Raw genomic sequence first — 18,250 nt, 5'->3', positions numbered from 1 at the left:
GAACTCACATTAACGTATAATATATACTCGTTACACAAAACATTGGCACTATCACTCATCACTAATCCAAATTTAGTTCATGTATGTTATTTAGATTCAGAATTTTAAAGACATCAATAATCCAAATTTAGTTCAATTTTTACATTGTTGTTACCTTGAGAAATTTTTTAAGTTATATAAATCGCATGGACACAAGGCTCAAAATTTTAAAGAGAAATCACGTGCTCGATGTTCTATTAATGTTCTAGGTTTATAGAGAAATTACTTGTTGAACGCTGCTAAGGGTGCCCTCTCAAACATTTTAAAGAAAAATTATGTGCTTGATGCTCCCGAAAGTGCCTTTAGGTTTAAAGAGAAAGTACTTGCTCGACGCTGTAGAGGGTACTCTTAGATAATTACTCGAGAACAAAATTGTCATTAATATTGACGTACATAATTACTATAATATTAGGTGAGGCCACTCTCAGGAACAAATTTCTCATTAGAAAATCAATTGAAAAATTAATCAGAATAACTGGATTAGCTGACTGCTACAAACTGTGACAGGAAAAATTAAAATAAAATGAACTGCAGCTACATCTGAAGCAAAATTGGCTTCCAATACAGTCTCTCTCAAAATCATTATAAATAAAAACTTTGATTCCCCTAAATTGCAGCGTAGTAAAAACTCGGGGAACTTGTCATGCCTACTTGAATCCTTTTATGTAACACTATACATCATGGTATCATCATTATAGCCACTTCAACCAGTACCGAGGATTCGATTTTGCAGAATTGCTATTATTCAATGAAGTTCGAGTCTTTCATAGTTTACAGCAGCCATAAATCCATAACCAATCCAGATACTGTACCAGCAGATTCACAAATGTTGCTACATTCATTAAAAAAAAGGGAGGCAGATATCAGAAATATAGATAACCTTTAAACACCGCGGCAGAGAAGTTTCCAATGGTTTATTGAATTTTTTTTAATTTTTGTAAAAACCTGAACGTGGTAGGAAATTTAGTTAGAGAGCAGTAAAGAATAGATATGAAGGTGGAGCAATTAATTTAACTTATCCCACCCAGGCACCAAAAATCAAATAACTTATTCCACAATTATTAACTACATTCTGCGAGGCACTATCTCCAATTTCATTCAGGCTTACCTGAATAATTATGAAATGAAAATCAAGGAGGGCCAAGCCAAGCCCTTCCAATCATTTTCTCAAAAATGGCTTTTGGCAAACAAGTAAACGTTGGTCACTGCCGTTCTGGAGATCAATCACCCTTGCTTCCCACCGAATTTGTGTAGCGAGCATGCGGGCTTTCTCTATAGGCCCCAACGTATCTGAAAGAACTACCCAGCCCTGTCAAATGATAGCACACTAATCAAATTTTGTGCACTTATAACATTTTGCTTCAAGAGGAACTATGTGAACTAATTACTAATGCATACTTTCAAAAAACAAAATCACAGGTAAGTCATTATGCATAGTATTTTATATAAGAATAGACAAACAGAAAGAATAACAGCTATGGGATTACTTCAGGGCGCAAAATTCGATCCATTTCTAGAAGTAGGTCCGTTAAACTGCATCCTACTGAATCAATGTGTGAGAGGAGTCCATTCGCGTGAAGCATGTCATAGGTCCGTGGATAGGTAGGAAATGATTGGCACCTGAGAAGTATTAAACTTATGAAAACAAATGGAATAAAAGATCTTACACACTATTCCAAGATAACTCCGAAGTTATGATACATTGGTGCTTGGTGTGCACATAAATGCTTGGCTTAATTTAACAGACATGGCAACATTTATATCATCAAGTAAAAGGGTTTGGAGGCAGGGGCATCCTAGAAATAATGATGGAAACTATAATGAAGTGACATCAAAGTTTAAATTAAAATATAAATTTTTGATTTAGTATATCCAATACAATGATATAAATCATTACACGTTGAGCAGGGTCAACTGTCAATTACCCGTACTCCTTAGTGTGTAATATGTAGCTACGCCCCCTGCTTGTAGGCTGTAGCAACACTTAGACCATTGCATTTTCAGTTATTTTCCACAAAAAACAAACAGGTATCATAAAGAGAAAATGTTCTTTCTACATAATCTTCCATCAAAAAGAAAATATGTGATAATCACATTGAAGGCTGAGATGCCACACGATATAAATATTTAATTTGATAATAGATATTCTATAGAAAGCTCATAAAATATGTGAAGATAAGATTGATTGCACATATAACGATTTTGGCAGGGCAAGACAAAACATAGTAGTTTGGATAAGAGGAAAGAAACACAATTTTTCACCAGCACTGTGACACTATAGGGCAAAGAAGTAATGTTTACCAGTCATGATAAACACCAGCAAAACCTTGATTGAGTATTAAGGGAAGTGTATTTTGCGTTCTAATGGGAACAACATTCATCACCCATACTGATATTCGAGCTTCCAGAAATGCAGCATTCAAACCCCCATAATGAGCATTCATGTCTAGTACATTCCTAATCATATTATACGGAGGTAGTGGATCTTCTTCACCTGGCCTCTTTGGATGATCTGAGAATATTAATGGGGTTAACAATGACCAATAATTTTTCAGTGCTGATCTCCAGTACTCTAAGTCTTCATCAAATTCTTCAGGATGAACTTCTGAAACAACAGAAGAAAATAGTACTTGTCAGGAGAGAGATTATAATCGAAAAGGTTTGGCAACATTAATAGCATTAATGATTTAACACTGAACACTTGACATTATAAACTGACAAATATCAAAAACACTTTCCATAAATTTCTAGCTTGGCAGGCTTTAATGGGTAGCTAGATGACCTGTTCTGAATCGGAATCCAACGATTACTAGCAGTACCACTTATACAAGGTGCGAGTGGCGGATAAAATGATGGAACATCATGTGTGTCCTGACAAGGGGGTACAGTATCCAATTTGCTACATAAAGGCACCAAAGCTTGTTAGATTGGTTTTATTTTATCTGAAGGAAAGGAGATAGAAGCAAACTACATGAAAATAGTATAATTGTGAGAAGGCATTCATCATTACTAGCCTCACCTTGTATAACATTGAGAATCTGCTGTTTTTTGCCAGACAAAAGTATCTTCTTCTTGAGCTAAAAGGCTCCAACAAATTTTCTCAGTCAACAATGTGATTCGCGTAACAGAACTTGTTTTCGCCCTGCCTGCTGGCGAGTTTAAAACAAAGTAGCCTCCAGGCTTTAGTAGCCGGTCCACTTCGATAAGAAACATGCCATCTGAATTTGAAATGAAAAAGATTTAATAACGACACACTAGAAGAAGACGGTGTCTATTGTTAATACAACCTGATACTGCACATAACTTTAGAAACCCAAGAACTGTGCATGTACATGCCACCATTAGGATGTTAAGCAGATATAAACTATGTTACAGGACTGAGCTGGAAGAGTCCAACATTAATACATTTCCAAGTGTTAATCTTGGTTACTATTTATTTTATTTTTTTTGCATGTTTTGACCCAAAACGAAGTGTCTCTTTGTTCCCACCCATCTGCCAGTGTCGAGTGTCAGGCATGGATGCTTCAAGTGACATAAAAATCCGGGGTGACATAAGTTATAAAAGTACCATGCATGTATAGAATGAAAACTAGAACGCCAATCAAGATTAAGCTAAGCATAGGGCTTTCAATCTAAAGGAAAAAAGTAACTCAAGCACATGCGTTATCTGAGGTGGGTGAAATTTTCACACCAATAATTACTAACATACCTTTGCTATCCCAAGATATACCACATTGAGCGCAGTGAACCATGTCGTATGACAGTGATGGAAATGGAAGCTGTCTTGAAATAAAGTTGCCAATAATTGCAGGAAGACCTCTTTCAAGGGATAACTGGACTTGGCTACCAGTTAACTCGTATGCTGCCATACAGACTGCCATTACATTTAAGGAAAGCAAGTGGGCGCCAAAGCTTCCAAACCCACAGCCAATATCTAAAACTGTGTGCACCTTTAAGTAGCATCACAGTGAAGCAATATTAATAAAACGAAAAGAAAACAAGTATTATTTTGATAACGAAAAGTCAGCCTTCCAGATGTTGGACCTATGAAGGCAGAAACAACATAGGAGCAAAAAAGAATGGTGAGGACCAGAGAGAGTACTTACACCAGCATGACGGAATTCCAAATCACTTGTCAATCCTATCATCTCTGCAATTTGGTGGGAGTAATCTTTGACACCATCAACAATCAAACCATCATCTGAATGGAAAGCAATCTGGTTTTCCTCTAATAGCATTAACCTAAAATTAAAGATAAGGGAGCATGTACAAGAGTTATTACATCAGAGGATGACCGACATAGAATATCAGCAGACCAGAATGAGGTGCATGACACAGCTTAAATAGTACAGAGTTTCACTCTGACAAGCTCAAAATATTTGTCCAGCTAATAACAATAGATTTCAAAATCTGATGGTTAACTTTCTTTACCTTTTCGTCATGCTTCCAGAAGACAAAAACTGATCTTTAGTTATCTTCACATTCGCATTCCATATAATGTCTCTACCAGCTGGCCAGCTCAGGGGTGTCTTATAATTGTTAGGAGGTCGAACTAAACAGTGTTGCCTTTCTCCAGATGCTTCACAATGTCGATCAAACTCCTCCCCGTCTTTAAATCCTAGTAACAAATTTCCCGTCACATTATAACACGGTACAAAATCCTCTCTTTCTTTACCACAAAGACTAAACTCCTTCAATTGCTTAGCTCCCGACGACAAAGTCCTCAATTCCAAATAATCATTAGCTGTTTGTTCCTTCAACCTTCTATAATTAGAGTAAACATCTAATCTAGCATTAGTAATCCCCGGTTCAGAATCACTAGAAGAAGACGGTCCCAGCAATCCAATCAACACAAGTACACAAACAGCACAAAGTAGCAACAAGCTCCGTGGCTGTCTTGGCCCGAAAATCAGCGACATCTTGCTAAACCAAGATCTCCCCATATCAAGATTCAACAACCCCTACCACTATACCCTAATGTTCCACCTCAAATCTCCAATATTCATCAAAATCACAACTTTTGTCAAAATCTACACCCTACAAGGCACCACATTAGCACCAATTCTCCTCAAAACTCGAAAACTGCACATACCCTTTTCATCAAATCACACACACAACCATATAAACAACCCAGATAACCCTTCCAAATCCTCAACACACTGTACTGCTACCACAATTCAAATAACACAAACACAGTGACTAGACCTTCTACAAATCTGCAGCAAACAATGATCAACAAAACATCAAGAAACCAACCAAAAACCCAAAAAAACCACACAACCTTCTCATCAAATCACACACACAACCACATAAACAACCAACATAATCACAGTTCAAATAACACCACCACAGTGACTAGACCTTCTATAAATCTGCACCAAACAATGATCAAGAAAACACCAAGAAACCCACCAATACATTACACATACTCAAACACACACATAATTCACACACTTTAAAGACAAACCAACACAGATCACACCCTCAGATCAGATCCACCAATAATTCTCATTAAAGTCTCAATACCACAAAGTGTGAACAACAGTACTAAAATGAGTGTGATTAAGGTTGTACAGTAACATACCAGGTTGTGTACTTATGTAGTTGTGTAGACACAAAATGTATGTATGTATAACTGAACTACTGAAGTTGAGCTAGCAGTTGTGATTGGTGAGGAGGTTAGATCCAGACATATATACTGTACTTACAATTAAGCATACATGTTGTTTTTTATTTTTTTTATTTTTTAATTTTAAAGAAAAGAATATATAAAGTTATGTGTAAATTAATGGGGGAATAATTGTGTTTTTGTTTTGTAGTAAATTTAATTTACTGATGCAAATCCCGTGCTTGTCCTTCCACGTTTCAGAGTTTTGGACACCTGCCTATCCTTTTCTCTGGCACTGTATGTGGTCTCAAATTTATAGTCAATTTTGACTTCTCCTGGTTAAATTTAACAAATTTGATATGATATATTTTTCAGGGGGGTTTTGAAACATATACTTATATCACATGATTAAAATATATTATAATAATTATCTCCAAAAAAGGTGTTATAACATTTTTTAAAATCAAATTTTCGGGTTTTTTAAATCATAGAAGAACAGTATGTAGTTTTTTTGATTAAAACTTGACTAATTTAACTATAAAGAAAATCACAAAATAAATTATTATTTTGAAATAGAGTAGATATTATATTGTAAAAATAAATAATAAATATTTCACAACAAATTTTCGTATCAAATATTTTTAAAACGGTGAGAATAGTATGAATACTAATTAGTTAAACAGTTGTGCTAAAATTCCTATGAATATCCTGACAAAAAAAAAGTTCACTTGAATGTGTATGCTTTAAAAAAATATATGCACACATATTAGTGCCAAAAATATTCAGAATTTTAAACCTTGAATGAACATAAAAAGTGTTGGTACAATTTTAACCATTTTATTCTTTTGTTCATTAATTTCTGTTCAGAATAAAACTAAAATATATTCAAATTTCATTTTCTCATGCAACAGATATGCAACAAATCATAAAAATAATATGTAGAAACATCCCGAAACTAATAGGTTGATCTACGGATTGGATTGAAGGTTTATCAGAAATTTTTCAACAAATCAAAACTTTTTATCGATAAATTTATAAAATATTTTTTCAGTATTAATCAGCAATCCATGGAAACAAGATAAAGGTATTTTTTTTTTTCATCTTAAAATACTAGTACAAAAGTTAAGACCTATTTTGGGAAGAGGGGCGGATGGAGTATTTTAAGTCTATAGAACAGAGATGCAATATCTTCCGCAAATCAAGGTTGATTGTGAAGTAACATTAGGAGAATGCTGGTTCCGCATAACAACAATATAAGGGTTGAATGGTGTACAAGTAATGAAATGCCAACGAAATTTAGCTGCAAACAAACAATAAAAAATGTAATCTTGACATGCTTCACCAAGCTGGCATTATGTTCACCAGCTCACTGCTTGTGGCCACTGTCCACTTTAGCTAAAAGTGCATTTAGTCGGCAAGGCTCAAAATAAAACTGCATTTTCTCGGAATCTATCTATAGTAATAGAGGAACATTTATCGCGCTGGTTTCAATATTTTCTTTGTATTGAAGAGTTGTGATGAGAATTTAGCATTCTGATTCAAGTACAATGACAGTTTCGATACAAGTACACACAACCATTATTAGAGTACAAGTCTTGATGAAGATAAATAAAGGTAGTTGGAGTAAATTGAATTCACTATTAGGCCACATAAAAAGGTTTGTTGCTGTACCTTGGAATCAACCACTTCCCAATTCTCTGTTTAAGTAATCCACAAACATCCTTTTTGTGCTGTTGGCATCTGAGGGCGGAGGTGCCCCGCTCAAGCTCGATTGCCCTGTCAGCTTTATGAAAGTCCGTCTAATTCTGCGTAGTTCGGGTAAGGCAACTGTTCTTGAGAGACTGATGGTTGGTATGTCTGGACCAAGAGATAGTCCATTCACATTTCCTCCCATTGCCAAAGACTGAGCTTCCACTATGGCATTTGCGACTTCCTGGGTAGCTTTGTCCATTTCGTATAGGGAGTTGGCCTCTGAAAAACGTGCACCCTGTGTTGCTATGGTCGGCTGCAAAACCTTTACATCCCTCGTCTTAGAATCTACTCTTTTGGTCAAGTACAATACAGCATCTACAATAGCGGTAGAAGTTTTTTCTATTCCGTCTCTCGATGGCCATAACTCGAACAAAGGTGAATCCCATCGGTTTCTACTATCCGGCTTCTCGAATCTTCTCACTAAATCATCGAATATCTTATCATTATAACCAACTTCCTCTCTCTCCCTGCGCTCTTCATTCCATTTTCTACAGTAATCTTCTTCAACATCACAATAAACAACACAATATCTAGTTCCTGCAGCACGAGCCAAACACCACAGCTCATACCGATAACCCTTAATGTTGTTCAAAGAATCCACTATAATAATACTATCCTTATTCAAAGATCTATCAACTTCTGACCTAAGCACTCCCCTAACGTTCTTCTCAACAATCATGTTAGCGTAGCTTTGGTTACGATCAAGATGCAAAGAAGTTTCATCAATGATCTTAACCGGTGGATTCAAATCTGATTCCTTGAGAGATTCCGCAAGCAAGAGGGCAGCTGTTGACTTACCACTACATGGTTGCCCACAGATTACGACCAATGCCATTCAAAGCAAAACCTGCGAGGCAAATATTCTAATCCCTTGCTGCTAAAATATCAAATATCACCTGAACCAAGTTCCTGTCATTCCATAAGAAATTAAATTACCATAAATTTCGAAAAAAAATTACAGAACGCATATCCGAGTCTTTTTAATTTCAAGACTTTAACTAACATGACCCCCACAACTATATAATTTTGTCAGACAGCAAATCAACTACAAAGTGTACTTACTTAACAAAACATGACTAAAGCAGTAATCATACTGACACCCAAAAAAAACTAAACCCACATCGAAAAAGTAATAATTCACCAAAGTAAGAATCTTTCCAAGAATTCCACCAGCTCAATACTCTTCAACACTAAAATTATCCTAAGGCCACAAACAAACATTACTACAAGATCACACAGGTCTAATAACTTCCAACCAAAATATAACACTTCACTCCCAATTCGCATAATCATCAAAAAATAACATAATCAAGAATATCATTTTGATGATGACAATCAAGATTTCCAACATCACCACAAACCAAAAAACAAATTAAAGCAAACCCATTTAAATTAAATCAAACCCATTTAAATTAAATCGAAACTTTACAAAAAAGACCACCCAATAGCAATATATAATTAACCATAACACTCCACTTACAGTTCGCATAATTGTCGAAAAATAAATAATCAAGAACACCCCTTATAATAATCAAGATTTCCAACATCACTACAACACCAAAATAAACAAATTGAAGCAAATCCATGTAATTAAAACTGATTCTTTACAGAACAGACTCCCCCCCCCCCCCCCCCCCCCTCAAGAACACCCCTTATAATAATCAAGATTTCCAACATCACTACAACACCAAAATAAACAAATTGAAGCAAATCCATGTAATTAAAACTGATTCTTTACAGAACAGACTCCCCCCCCCACCCCCCCAATTCTAATTTATACTTAACTACAATACTTCACTACCAATTCGCATAATTGTCAAAAATACCAAAATCAAGAACACCCCTTAAACAATGATAATCAAGATTTCGAACATCACTACAACACCAAAAAAACAAATTGAAGCAAACCCATGTAATAAAAACTGAATCTTTGCAAAAAAAAAAAAAAAAGACCACCCAATTCTAAATTATACTTAACTACAATACTACACTACCAATTCGCATAATTGTCAAAAATACCAAAATCAAGAACACCCCTTAAACAATGATGATCGAGATTTCCAACATCACTTCAACAACAACAAAAACCAAATTGAAGAAAATCCATGTAATAAAAACTGAATATTTGCAAAAAAAAAAAAAAAAAGACCACCCAATTCTAATTTATACTTAACTACAATACTACACTACCAATTCGCATAATTGTCAAAAATACCAAAATCAAGAACACCCCTTAAACAATGATAATCAAGATTTCGAACATCACTACAACACCAAAAAAACAAATTGAAGCAAACCCATGTAATAAAAACTGAATCTTTGCAAAAAAAAAAAAAAGACCACCCAATTCTAATTTATACTTAACTACAATACTACACTACCAATTCGCATAATTGTCAAAAATACCAAAATCAAGAACACCCCTTAAACAATGATGATCGAGATTTCCAACATCACTTCAACAACAACAAAAACCAAATTGAAGAAAATCCATGTAATAAAAACTGAATCTTTACATAATAGACCACCCAATTCTAATCCATCAATTAAATCCCTAAAGAGCTAAGTAACAGTGTGTGCATATGTGTATGAATATATGCCAAAGAGTGTGAGATTAACATGTAAATTAGAAAGAACATTAAAATCGAAAGCTAAAGAACACAAGTACCTTGGGAAAGCAGAACAAATCGAAGGTTGTAACCTGCAGAATAAATTTGTGAATCGGCTGCTCTAACGTTTAAGTTTTGAATGAAGAAGCGTCTTTTGTTTAGGTCAGGGCTAAAACCTCCTGTCAAAATATAAAAGTATCTGCGTTTTACTAGTGAAAAGTAAATTTATGAGTTAATAAAATTATTCGAATATTTTCATATCACATTAGATGAATATCAATTCTTTGTCTTATAATGTTGGATTATTGCATTTGGTGGGATATTTCCACATGTCCTGCGTTCTGATGAAAAATTTTATGTCGGAAATAAAATGGAATTTTATGTAGGAAATAAAATGGAATTTTATGATATTATTTTCCAATACAATTCATAGAGAAGTGTTATGACAAAATAAAAATCACTATATTTAAGGATTTTTTCTGAAAAATATATCCATTTCTTTATTATTTGGTAGAAAAATTTACTTCTAAAAAATTTTTAAAAATAATATTTTTTTGAATTAAGTATACATTTAGTACAACACAATCATTATCAACATCCAATACGAATCCAATTTTATATCATCATAAATATAAAATTTCAATTTTTTTTAAAAAAGAAGTATTTTATTCTAATCAATTCATTCGATTTCTGAGGGGATTCTCTCTTCTTCACGTAATTACTTGATTGATATTTCACCACTCTACTCAAACCCTCTACTCTGAAATCATAAACTTCTTCTCACATATTATGACTGACACATGAGTGTTGATTTCATTTAACATCATATTCGATGTGGGATCTATTTTCAAGTTATCATCTTCCGAAAAGCGTTCAAATTATTCAATTGGTGGAGGATTTTGCGACATATGTAAATCCCATGTAACAAAATCATGAGTGAAGGTAAGTCCCCTATGAAAAGGACCATGAGCTAAGATATTATATTTATATTGTACCACACATTATTTTATTTATTGCGCATTAAGTCGGGGTATCACGGAAACAGCTTCTCTGTCTAAAAAATGGAAACATGGTCTGACTACATTTTATCATCATTAGACTAGCCACTCTACATGGTGCGTACATTTTATACTTCTCCGGCCAGTTTTAAACAGCGTCTGGTTTGGTTCTAATCACCAGAAAGGCCACTTATGACCAAATTCCCTCGCCGAGCTTCATTTAGATTTCCCATTTAGTGCTTATAAATGTATCACTTTTTTACTCCTGTTTATATTTCGGCTTTCATAATTTATCGAGGCCCTAAAATATATTTTAATTTAATATTTATGTATTTTACTTTAATAAATACATATAATTAGATTTTATGTAATCACTGCTTTATTAAAAAACTCAAATATCATATATATACACACATTTAAGAAGAAAAATGTTATTAAATATATTATTTTATAAATTATACAAATATCACAATTTCATTTAAAATTTTCAAATTATATATATTACTTCAGAAAAAGTCCATAAAAGCTATGCAAACATAACTTTACAAGACATATTATCATATAAATTATGTTTTGCTTACAAAATATATATAATTCAAAATTTTCAGTGAAATATTAATTTTCAATATTAGATAAATTATACAAAACAAGGTATTCTAATAATAAATGAATCGATAGATTTTATAATATTTTAAAATTTTAAAACTAAAACTAAGTCTTAAGTCGCTAGTTAGTATTTTATAACTCCCAGCCAAACGTGCATATCGTTATGAAAAAGAAACCTAGAGAGATATGTTTGTTATTGAATCAGTTCTAGGTGTGCATATTTATAGCAGCGTCAGTTTTAATGTTATGTATAATCAAGACTCCTATTCCTATCAAAACTTACTCTTCTTCTCAGCTGTTTCTCTTATTCTGCCGTCTCTATCTCACCCCTAGAAACCAACATGAAGCACATGAATGGAGATCTAATAAAAATCAGCGACATTTTCTCATTCTTCATGAAAAGTTTCGTAGCCCTGTGCATCATTGTTTCGGTTTCCCTTGTATCTTACTCCGCGTTCTGGAATCATTCTCAGTGGCATCTCTGCCCTGATTGCCAAGAACAAAATTTTATTGCAACGGTAACGAAATTTACACAAGGCCCCGTTTCCAATGAGACAGACATTTCCCATGTATTGTTTGGCATTGGAGGCTCCGCGAAAACGTGGAACACAAGGAGGCATTACTCTGAAGTGTGGTGGAAAAGTAACGTAACACGGGGTTTTGTATGGTTGGATGATGCTCCAGATAGTACTATCAAGTGGCCCGAGACCTCGCCGCCCTACAGGATATCAGAGGACACCGCGAGATTTAAATATACGAGCTGGTACGGGTCACGATCAGCTATACGGATAGCGAGGATTGTGAAAGAGAGTTATGATTTGAGGTTAGATGGTGTGAGGTGGTTTGTTCTAGGTGATGATGATACCGTGTTTTTCGTCGAAAATTTGCTGACAGTGTTGAGGAAATACGATCATAATCAGATGTATTACATTGGTGGCAACTCGGAGAGTGTGGAACAGGATTTGATACATTCGTATGATATGGCCTATGGCGGGGCTGGTTTCGCGATAAGTTATCCTTTGGCCTCGGAGCTTGTTAGGGTTTTAGACGGATGTATTGATCGGTATGCTTCGTTCTATGGATCTGATCAGAAAATTCAGGGCTGTATTAGTGAAATTGGAGTGCCTCTTACCAAAGAACTCGGCTTCCATCAGGTTCCTTCGTATCTCTTTTTACTTTATGTCGTGTTCTAGAGTTTTTTTTTTATGATCAGAAATGACGTGACAATTGAGATATATGGGACGTTTTAATTGGTGTTGCGGGTCATTTCATGTTATTTTGTGACAGATATTATACATAATTTTGTGCATGAAGCATTTTCATTGATGAAATACTTATTTATATTGTATGAGTCCTGGTCCCTGGCAATTGATGTATCAGGCATCTGAAACCGAAAAGAAAAAATATCTAAAAGTATATAAAATGTTACAGGTTGATTTAAGAGGTGATGCATATGGGCTTCTGGCAGCGCATCCAGTAGCGCCACTGGTGTCACTACACCATCTCGACTACTTGCAGCCAATATTTCCTGGATTAACGCGAGTGGGATCGGTGAAGAAACTCGTTCAACCATACAATGCCGATCCTGCTAGAATCCTGCAGCCTAGTTTCTGCTACGACTTGCAGAAAAATTGGTCTGTTTCAATTGCCTGGGGCTACACCGTGCAATTGTACCCAAAACTCGTAACGTCTAAAGTAATGGAAACAGCATTCCGGACCTTTGTATCATGGAGGAGCTGGAGTCATGAGCCCTTCACGTTTAACACTCGGATCATGAGCTCTGACCCCTGCCAAGTGCCCGTAATTTATTTCATGGATCGGGTTGAGGCTAGCAATGAAACAGGGCAAACCGTAACGCGGTATGTCCAGGCTCCTAAACAAGGCAAATTATGTGAGCGGACAGAATACACGGGTGCGATGAATATCCAAAATGTTAATGTCTCTGCTGACAGATTAGAACCTGCAATCTGGAATAAGGTGAGTATTAATTTTTATTCTTTTGACAATTTAGGCTTATACGACTTACAAATGAGTATCTGTTCTAATACTTCTCCGATGAGCCAGAGTCGAATCCAGGATAAACCCACCACTTGAGTTATCCGATTTTGCTCATTATTTTTAGTATTGTTAAATTGTAATGCATGGACGTGTTTTAGGATTTATAATGAGATAGTGATGAACACGTTTGGGCTAATAATACAGTGACAAATATTTGCAGGCACCACGTCGTCAGTGTTGCGAGATTATAGAGGGGGGAGAAGAAGATTTACAGGTCAGGGTGAGGGATTGCCAGCGATGGGAATCTGTGACACCACCGTGACTTTGGAGTTGTTTAATTGTATGATGTAAATGTACGATCGACATGAACGATTTGGGGAAAAATTTGGGTATATGTTGTATACATTGAGACAGATAACAAGTGTATATTTTCTTCATGTTGCAGGCGATATCGACCATGTTTTTTCCTGGCATTTTTTATTTGAATATGGTTTTTGATAGTGTTCAAGAACTTGTACACTTAAGATTTATGATCTTGAAACATCGGATGAAATTTAACGAGCCAAATGCTTTTTTACATATAACGAAACTCATTCACCTCTTTGGACTTGAATTGAGAAATGGGTTCAGCGCGGTGTGAAAGCACGAATCTAGTAAGAGGCATGGAAACACGTGCTTTCTTAAATTTTATGCGAAAATTTGTTTAATGTTTTTAAGATTTCGTTCCTAGATCCGCCGCTGGTTTAGCGTCGAGGGATTTTGGTGTCTTGGAACTACACGAGAAAAGAATCCAAACCCCGCAATATTTATTCCGCAAAATTACTAACCTCTATTGAGAAGTCATTATAAATTTTATCATTACTAGATAACATATTGTTTTCTGGATCGGTATATATCTACTAGTTTGATAATAATGACGAGCTCGAGAGGTGCCAAGGACTCTGTTCACTGGTTGAAGAAAGTTCTTGGCTTCAAGAAAAAGTTCAACCACCAAATTACCATTTACTCTATTAAACAAAAACTTCTGATATATTCTGCTTATATTTTGATTTTTTCGAATCGTGTATATCTTCTGTTTGGTTTTTGACTCTTTCGAAATTCTGTTATCAAAGATTCAAAATCTGTTTATCAGGGAACCAACAAGCAGAGCATATTTTGAATATTGATTCTATAAAAATTTAAATTCGTAAAGTTGTGTTGTGACAGGGCCAGATATATCGTTTCGCTATGTGTTTATGATAATATATTATTATTTATTATTTTCAAATTTTAAAATATGTTTCGATATGATAATCGATAAATATACTCTCTATGTCCCTCTCATTTTTTTTTTTTACATTTTTTGGCATTACTTAATACGCATTTAAGACGTATAATAAAACATAATTTCATAATATATTTTTTGAAATTTTCTTATTTATGTAAAAATATAAATATTGAACTTTTATTCACAAAAAAAAATAGTTCGAAATAATTTGTCAAACTATATTTTATAATTGCATTAATATGCGTGGTGAGCCTACTTTAATGTAAACACTGAGGACGGCGAGAGTAATATTTTGACGAGTTTATAAGAGTTCGACAAATATAACCAACCGAAATTAATGTTTGTCAGAATAAAACAGTAGATTATTTACGAAAAATAATTTTTTTCTTTATTATAATTATAAGAACAAAAATATTTGACTCGGATTCTTCAGGGATCCACAAGGATGTATCAATTTATTGGAATGTTTAAAATTCTAATTTATTGTTAACTACTGCTAGTTTCACATATAATATATTAAATTGCACTAGTTTATAAGTATATATTTAGATTATTCTTTCCATTTATCTAGAAAATATATTGTCCAGATATGTTGTATATTTGTTGAATATTTACTCGTGTAATAGTTATTTTAACAGAGTTAAGTTCTATGGAGTACAAAAAAAATTGGAGTATTGGAGTACAAAGTTCGATAAAATGTAATCTAGTCATCTAAATTTCAATTTTTTTTGTCCAATAATATTTTTAAATATTTGACAACCTGCATATTATGTTCTGCAACATAAACATCGTGATCAAATGGTAGAATAATTACTTTTATAAATCATAGGACTCTATGTTCTGCAATATAACTAATAAGCAGAACAATAATCTTAATACTTGTTAAAGTTGAAAGATATTAATGATTAATTGACAATTATGTGCAAGACAACTTATAAATGATAGATTATATCAAAATTTGGATAATCAAAGATATTACATAGGATCAAACTAAAAAATTTTGATTTGTACTCCAATACTCCAATGTTTTTATGTACTCCATAGAACTTAACTCTATTTTAACATTTATAATATTCTTATATCATAAATTATAGATAATTTCGTTTAATCCTGCAATACTTTCATTTATTTCGCCATGCATTATCATTTTATATTATTATATGTTCATGAATTTATATTTTAGAATTATAATAAATTTTAGATGATTTTTTTTTGATAAGCTAAATTTTAGATGATTGAACTCGTGTTTGGGCAAGAGACTTTTTTCAGTAAAGAGCCGGCTTCTATTTTTTTTACCCGTTTATGTAAATAACCAGAAGCACTTATAAGCACCTGAGAATGTTAGTTTTTATTTTAAAATTTCCACTTATTTTCCAAATAATTTAATCACTTATAAATTTTAATTTATATCTCACTTTCAATTCACTTCATTATTTTAAGGCATTCTTTTTAAATTTACCCACACGGTTCCTGAGTGTCTGCAGGATGCGCGCATCACATTGTGCAACACATGAGGCATATACGATATCTGAGAGAATTTCTTATATGCATGAATCTAATTTTTAGATATAATTAATTATAATAAAAATAATTTTAATCAAATATATTATATGTGATATATTCTTGTTTTCAAATACAATGTATTATAATACACAAACATAAGAATTCGTCAAGATAATAAAATATTATTTTATCAATAAAATAATAAAATATTTATTATATCAATATGTAATAAATTTCATAAAATAATATTTCTTTCCGTCCAAAAATATTATTTAACTGCAATCAGAGATGCAGGAGTATATATTTGACATGTGAACTCTTTAATCCGTGGAAGGTTGTGCAATCTAATCCCCAAAAAGGGTTTGCAACCCGTGATAACACTAACCACCTTGAATGAACAACACGAGAGTCTGATTTGAATTGAATTTTAGTGTTAGCTTGTTCAAAGCAGATATAAATTCATAACAATTAGTCCTTTATAATTCATTTTATTAATCAAAATAACCAAATTTTATTTAATAGTTAATAATTAATTATTATATTGATATGATATTAGAAAACTGGAAAGCACTTCTTTTAAAATAAAATAGATGTAAGTTTACCCATTTCTAGTAATATAATTTTTTCAGTCATTTGATATATATTAATTTCAATCAAAATTTGGTCAACTTCATTATTAAAAATCAAATAAGACTTATAAATCAGAACATGAAAAATATATCTCCATAATTTTATTACCACTGCATGTACTAGTCCAACAAATTAAATGTTTTAAGCACGCATCTGGAAGGGCATCTCCGATCACAACTTTAAATCCCGCTCCGAGTTATAACAGAGAGGAAAGCAAACGAAAAGTAACTAAAATTATATAACTTTTAGGGGTCATTTGGCAAATCTAAACTAAAAATTTCTGATTGATTATGTTATCTGAGTGATCTGAGTTAATAAGTTGTCTGAATTCAAAATCAATAATATCATTTGACAAATAATTTTTAAAATATCTGAATGAAATTAATTTATAATTTGACTCGATTAAATAGATAAATATGTCTAACATAAAATATTTATATAATCTAATAATATCATATTTAAAGAGAATATTGAATTCAAATAGTTTTCAGCCAATAAAACGTAAACTAAATTAAAATATTTCAATATTTTTTGTCAGAATTGAAGTATTTAATTAAATTAACATGTGATATTTAGATATTACAAATAATATAATTTTGAAGTTTTTAACGAAAATTCATGTTTTACAAAATTTTAATATTTAGTGGGTTAGTTTTAAATACGATAATGTTCTTCTATAAGTATACCCACAAACAGGTGCTGAATGGATGAGTTACGATTTTATAGCTGACTGGATGAGCAACATCTGATTCATACTGTCAGTTTCAAAATCACTCCCAAATAAGCTGAATGTATGGAGCGGTCAGCAGACTACTTATTCAGCACTAATAAGCGATAAACAAATGAGCCCTTACTCCTATTTGTACTCTCGAATTTTTTAAATGGACGAAAGCAAGTGAAAATGTATGTAATTATAACATACTTTCACTCCAAAAGTGGGATGATACTTTCACTTACATTCATTTGCTTTCTCTTCTAAAAAAATTGGGAAGAGGGCCTAAACTTCATATTTCTTCACTTTCAACTTTATAAATGGAATAATGAATATCCAATCATCCATTATTTTATCTTTATATATAAAGTCATCTTATATTTTACTCTATATATGAAGTTACACTATGCATATAAAGTAAAGTTGCTTTATTTATAAAATGAAGTAATGGTTGGAGATGGAATCAAGATATAAAATAAAGCTGTTTTATTTATAAAATTGTGATTGGAGATGGACTAACTTTCCTAT

At 33.1% G+C, this 18,250-nt stretch overlaps 3 protein-coding genes across 3 annotated transcripts; 1 reads left to right on the top strand and 2 right to left on the bottom strand.

Annotated features, from left to right (window-relative positions):
* Positions 1–463: 463 nt before the first annotated feature.
* Positions 464–5,127, bottom strand: LOC108202643 (probable methyltransferase PMT4). Its single transcript, XM_064084801.1, has 9 exons — positions 4,471–5,127; positions 4,146–4,281; positions 3,749–3,989; positions 3,059–3,257; positions 2,779–2,938; positions 2,341–2,645; positions 1,527–1,659; positions 1,148–1,348; positions 464–871 (listed from the first exon to the last, which is right to left on the bottom strand). The coding sequence occupies exons 1-8, from the start codon at positions 4,980–4,982 to the stop codon at positions 1,199–1,201; spliced, it is 1,836 nt and encodes a 611-aa protein (XP_063940871.1). The 5' UTR covers positions 4,983–5,127; the 3' UTR covers positions 464–871; positions 1,148–1,198.
* Positions 5,128–7,129: 2,002 nt separating this feature from the next.
* Positions 7,130–10,207, bottom strand: LOC108200500 (protein KTI12 homolog). Its single transcript, XM_017368674.2, has 2 exons — positions 10,068–10,207; positions 7,130–8,308 (listed from the first exon to the last, which is right to left on the bottom strand). The coding sequence occupies exon 2, from the start codon at positions 8,232–8,234 to the stop codon at positions 7,326–7,328; it is 909 nt and encodes a 302-aa protein (XP_017224163.1). The 5' UTR covers positions 8,235–8,308; positions 10,068–10,207; the 3' UTR covers positions 7,130–7,325.
* Positions 10,208–11,848: 1,641 nt separating this feature from the next.
* On the top strand, positions 11,849–14,177 carry LOC108202264 (uncharacterized). The gene is made up of 3 exons (XM_017370655.2): positions 11,849–12,766; positions 13,044–13,589; positions 13,831–14,177. Exons 1-3 carry the CDS (start codon positions 11,954–11,956, stop codon positions 13,930–13,932), a joined length of 1,461 nt encoding a protein of 486 aa, XP_017226144.1. The 5' UTR covers positions 11,849–11,953; the 3' UTR covers positions 13,933–14,177.
* Positions 14,178–18,250: the final 4,073 nt, after the last annotated feature.

This window comes from Daucus carota, chromosome 9 (genome assembly GCF_001625215.2).
Source record: "Daucus carota subsp. sativus chromosome 9, DH1 v3.0, whole genome shotgun sequence".
In the NCBI taxonomy this organism is placed as follows: domain Eukaryota; kingdom Viridiplantae; phylum Streptophyta; class Magnoliopsida; order Apiales; family Apiaceae; genus Daucus; species Daucus carota.
This window is presented reverse-complemented; position numbering and strand designations above follow the sequence as displayed.

Excerpts from the sequence above, each read along its gene's own strand:
- LOC108202264 (XM_017370655.2), top strand. The coding sequence starts at position 11,954 with ATGAAGCACATGAATGGAGATCTAATAAAAATCAGCGACATTTTCTCA. Across the intron at positions 12,767-13,043 it reads AAGAACTCGGCTTCCATCAG|GTTGATTTAAGAGGTGATGC; the intron begins GTTCCTTCGTAT and ends AAAATGTTACAG. Across the intron at positions 13,590-13,830 it reads AACCTGCAATCTGGAATAAG|GCACCACGTCGTCAGTGTTG; the intron begins GTGAGTATTAAT and ends AAATATTTGCAG.
- LOC108202643 (XM_064084801.1), bottom strand. The coding sequence starts at position 4,982 with ATGGGGAGATCTTGGTTTAGCAAGATGTCGCTGATTTTCGGGCCAAGA. Across the intron at positions 2,939-3,058 it reads GATTCTCAATGTTATACAAG|CAAATTGGATACTGTACCCC; the intron begins GTGAGGCTAGTA and ends GCCTTTATGTAG. Across the intron at positions 1,349-1,526 it reads ATCGAATTTTGCGCCCTGAA|GGCTGGGTAGTTCTTTCAGA; the intron begins GTAATCCCATAG and ends ATCATTTGACAG.
- LOC108200500 (XM_017368674.2), bottom strand. The coding sequence starts at position 8,234 with ATGGCATTGGTCGTAATCTGTGGGCAACCATGTAGTGGTAAGTCAACA.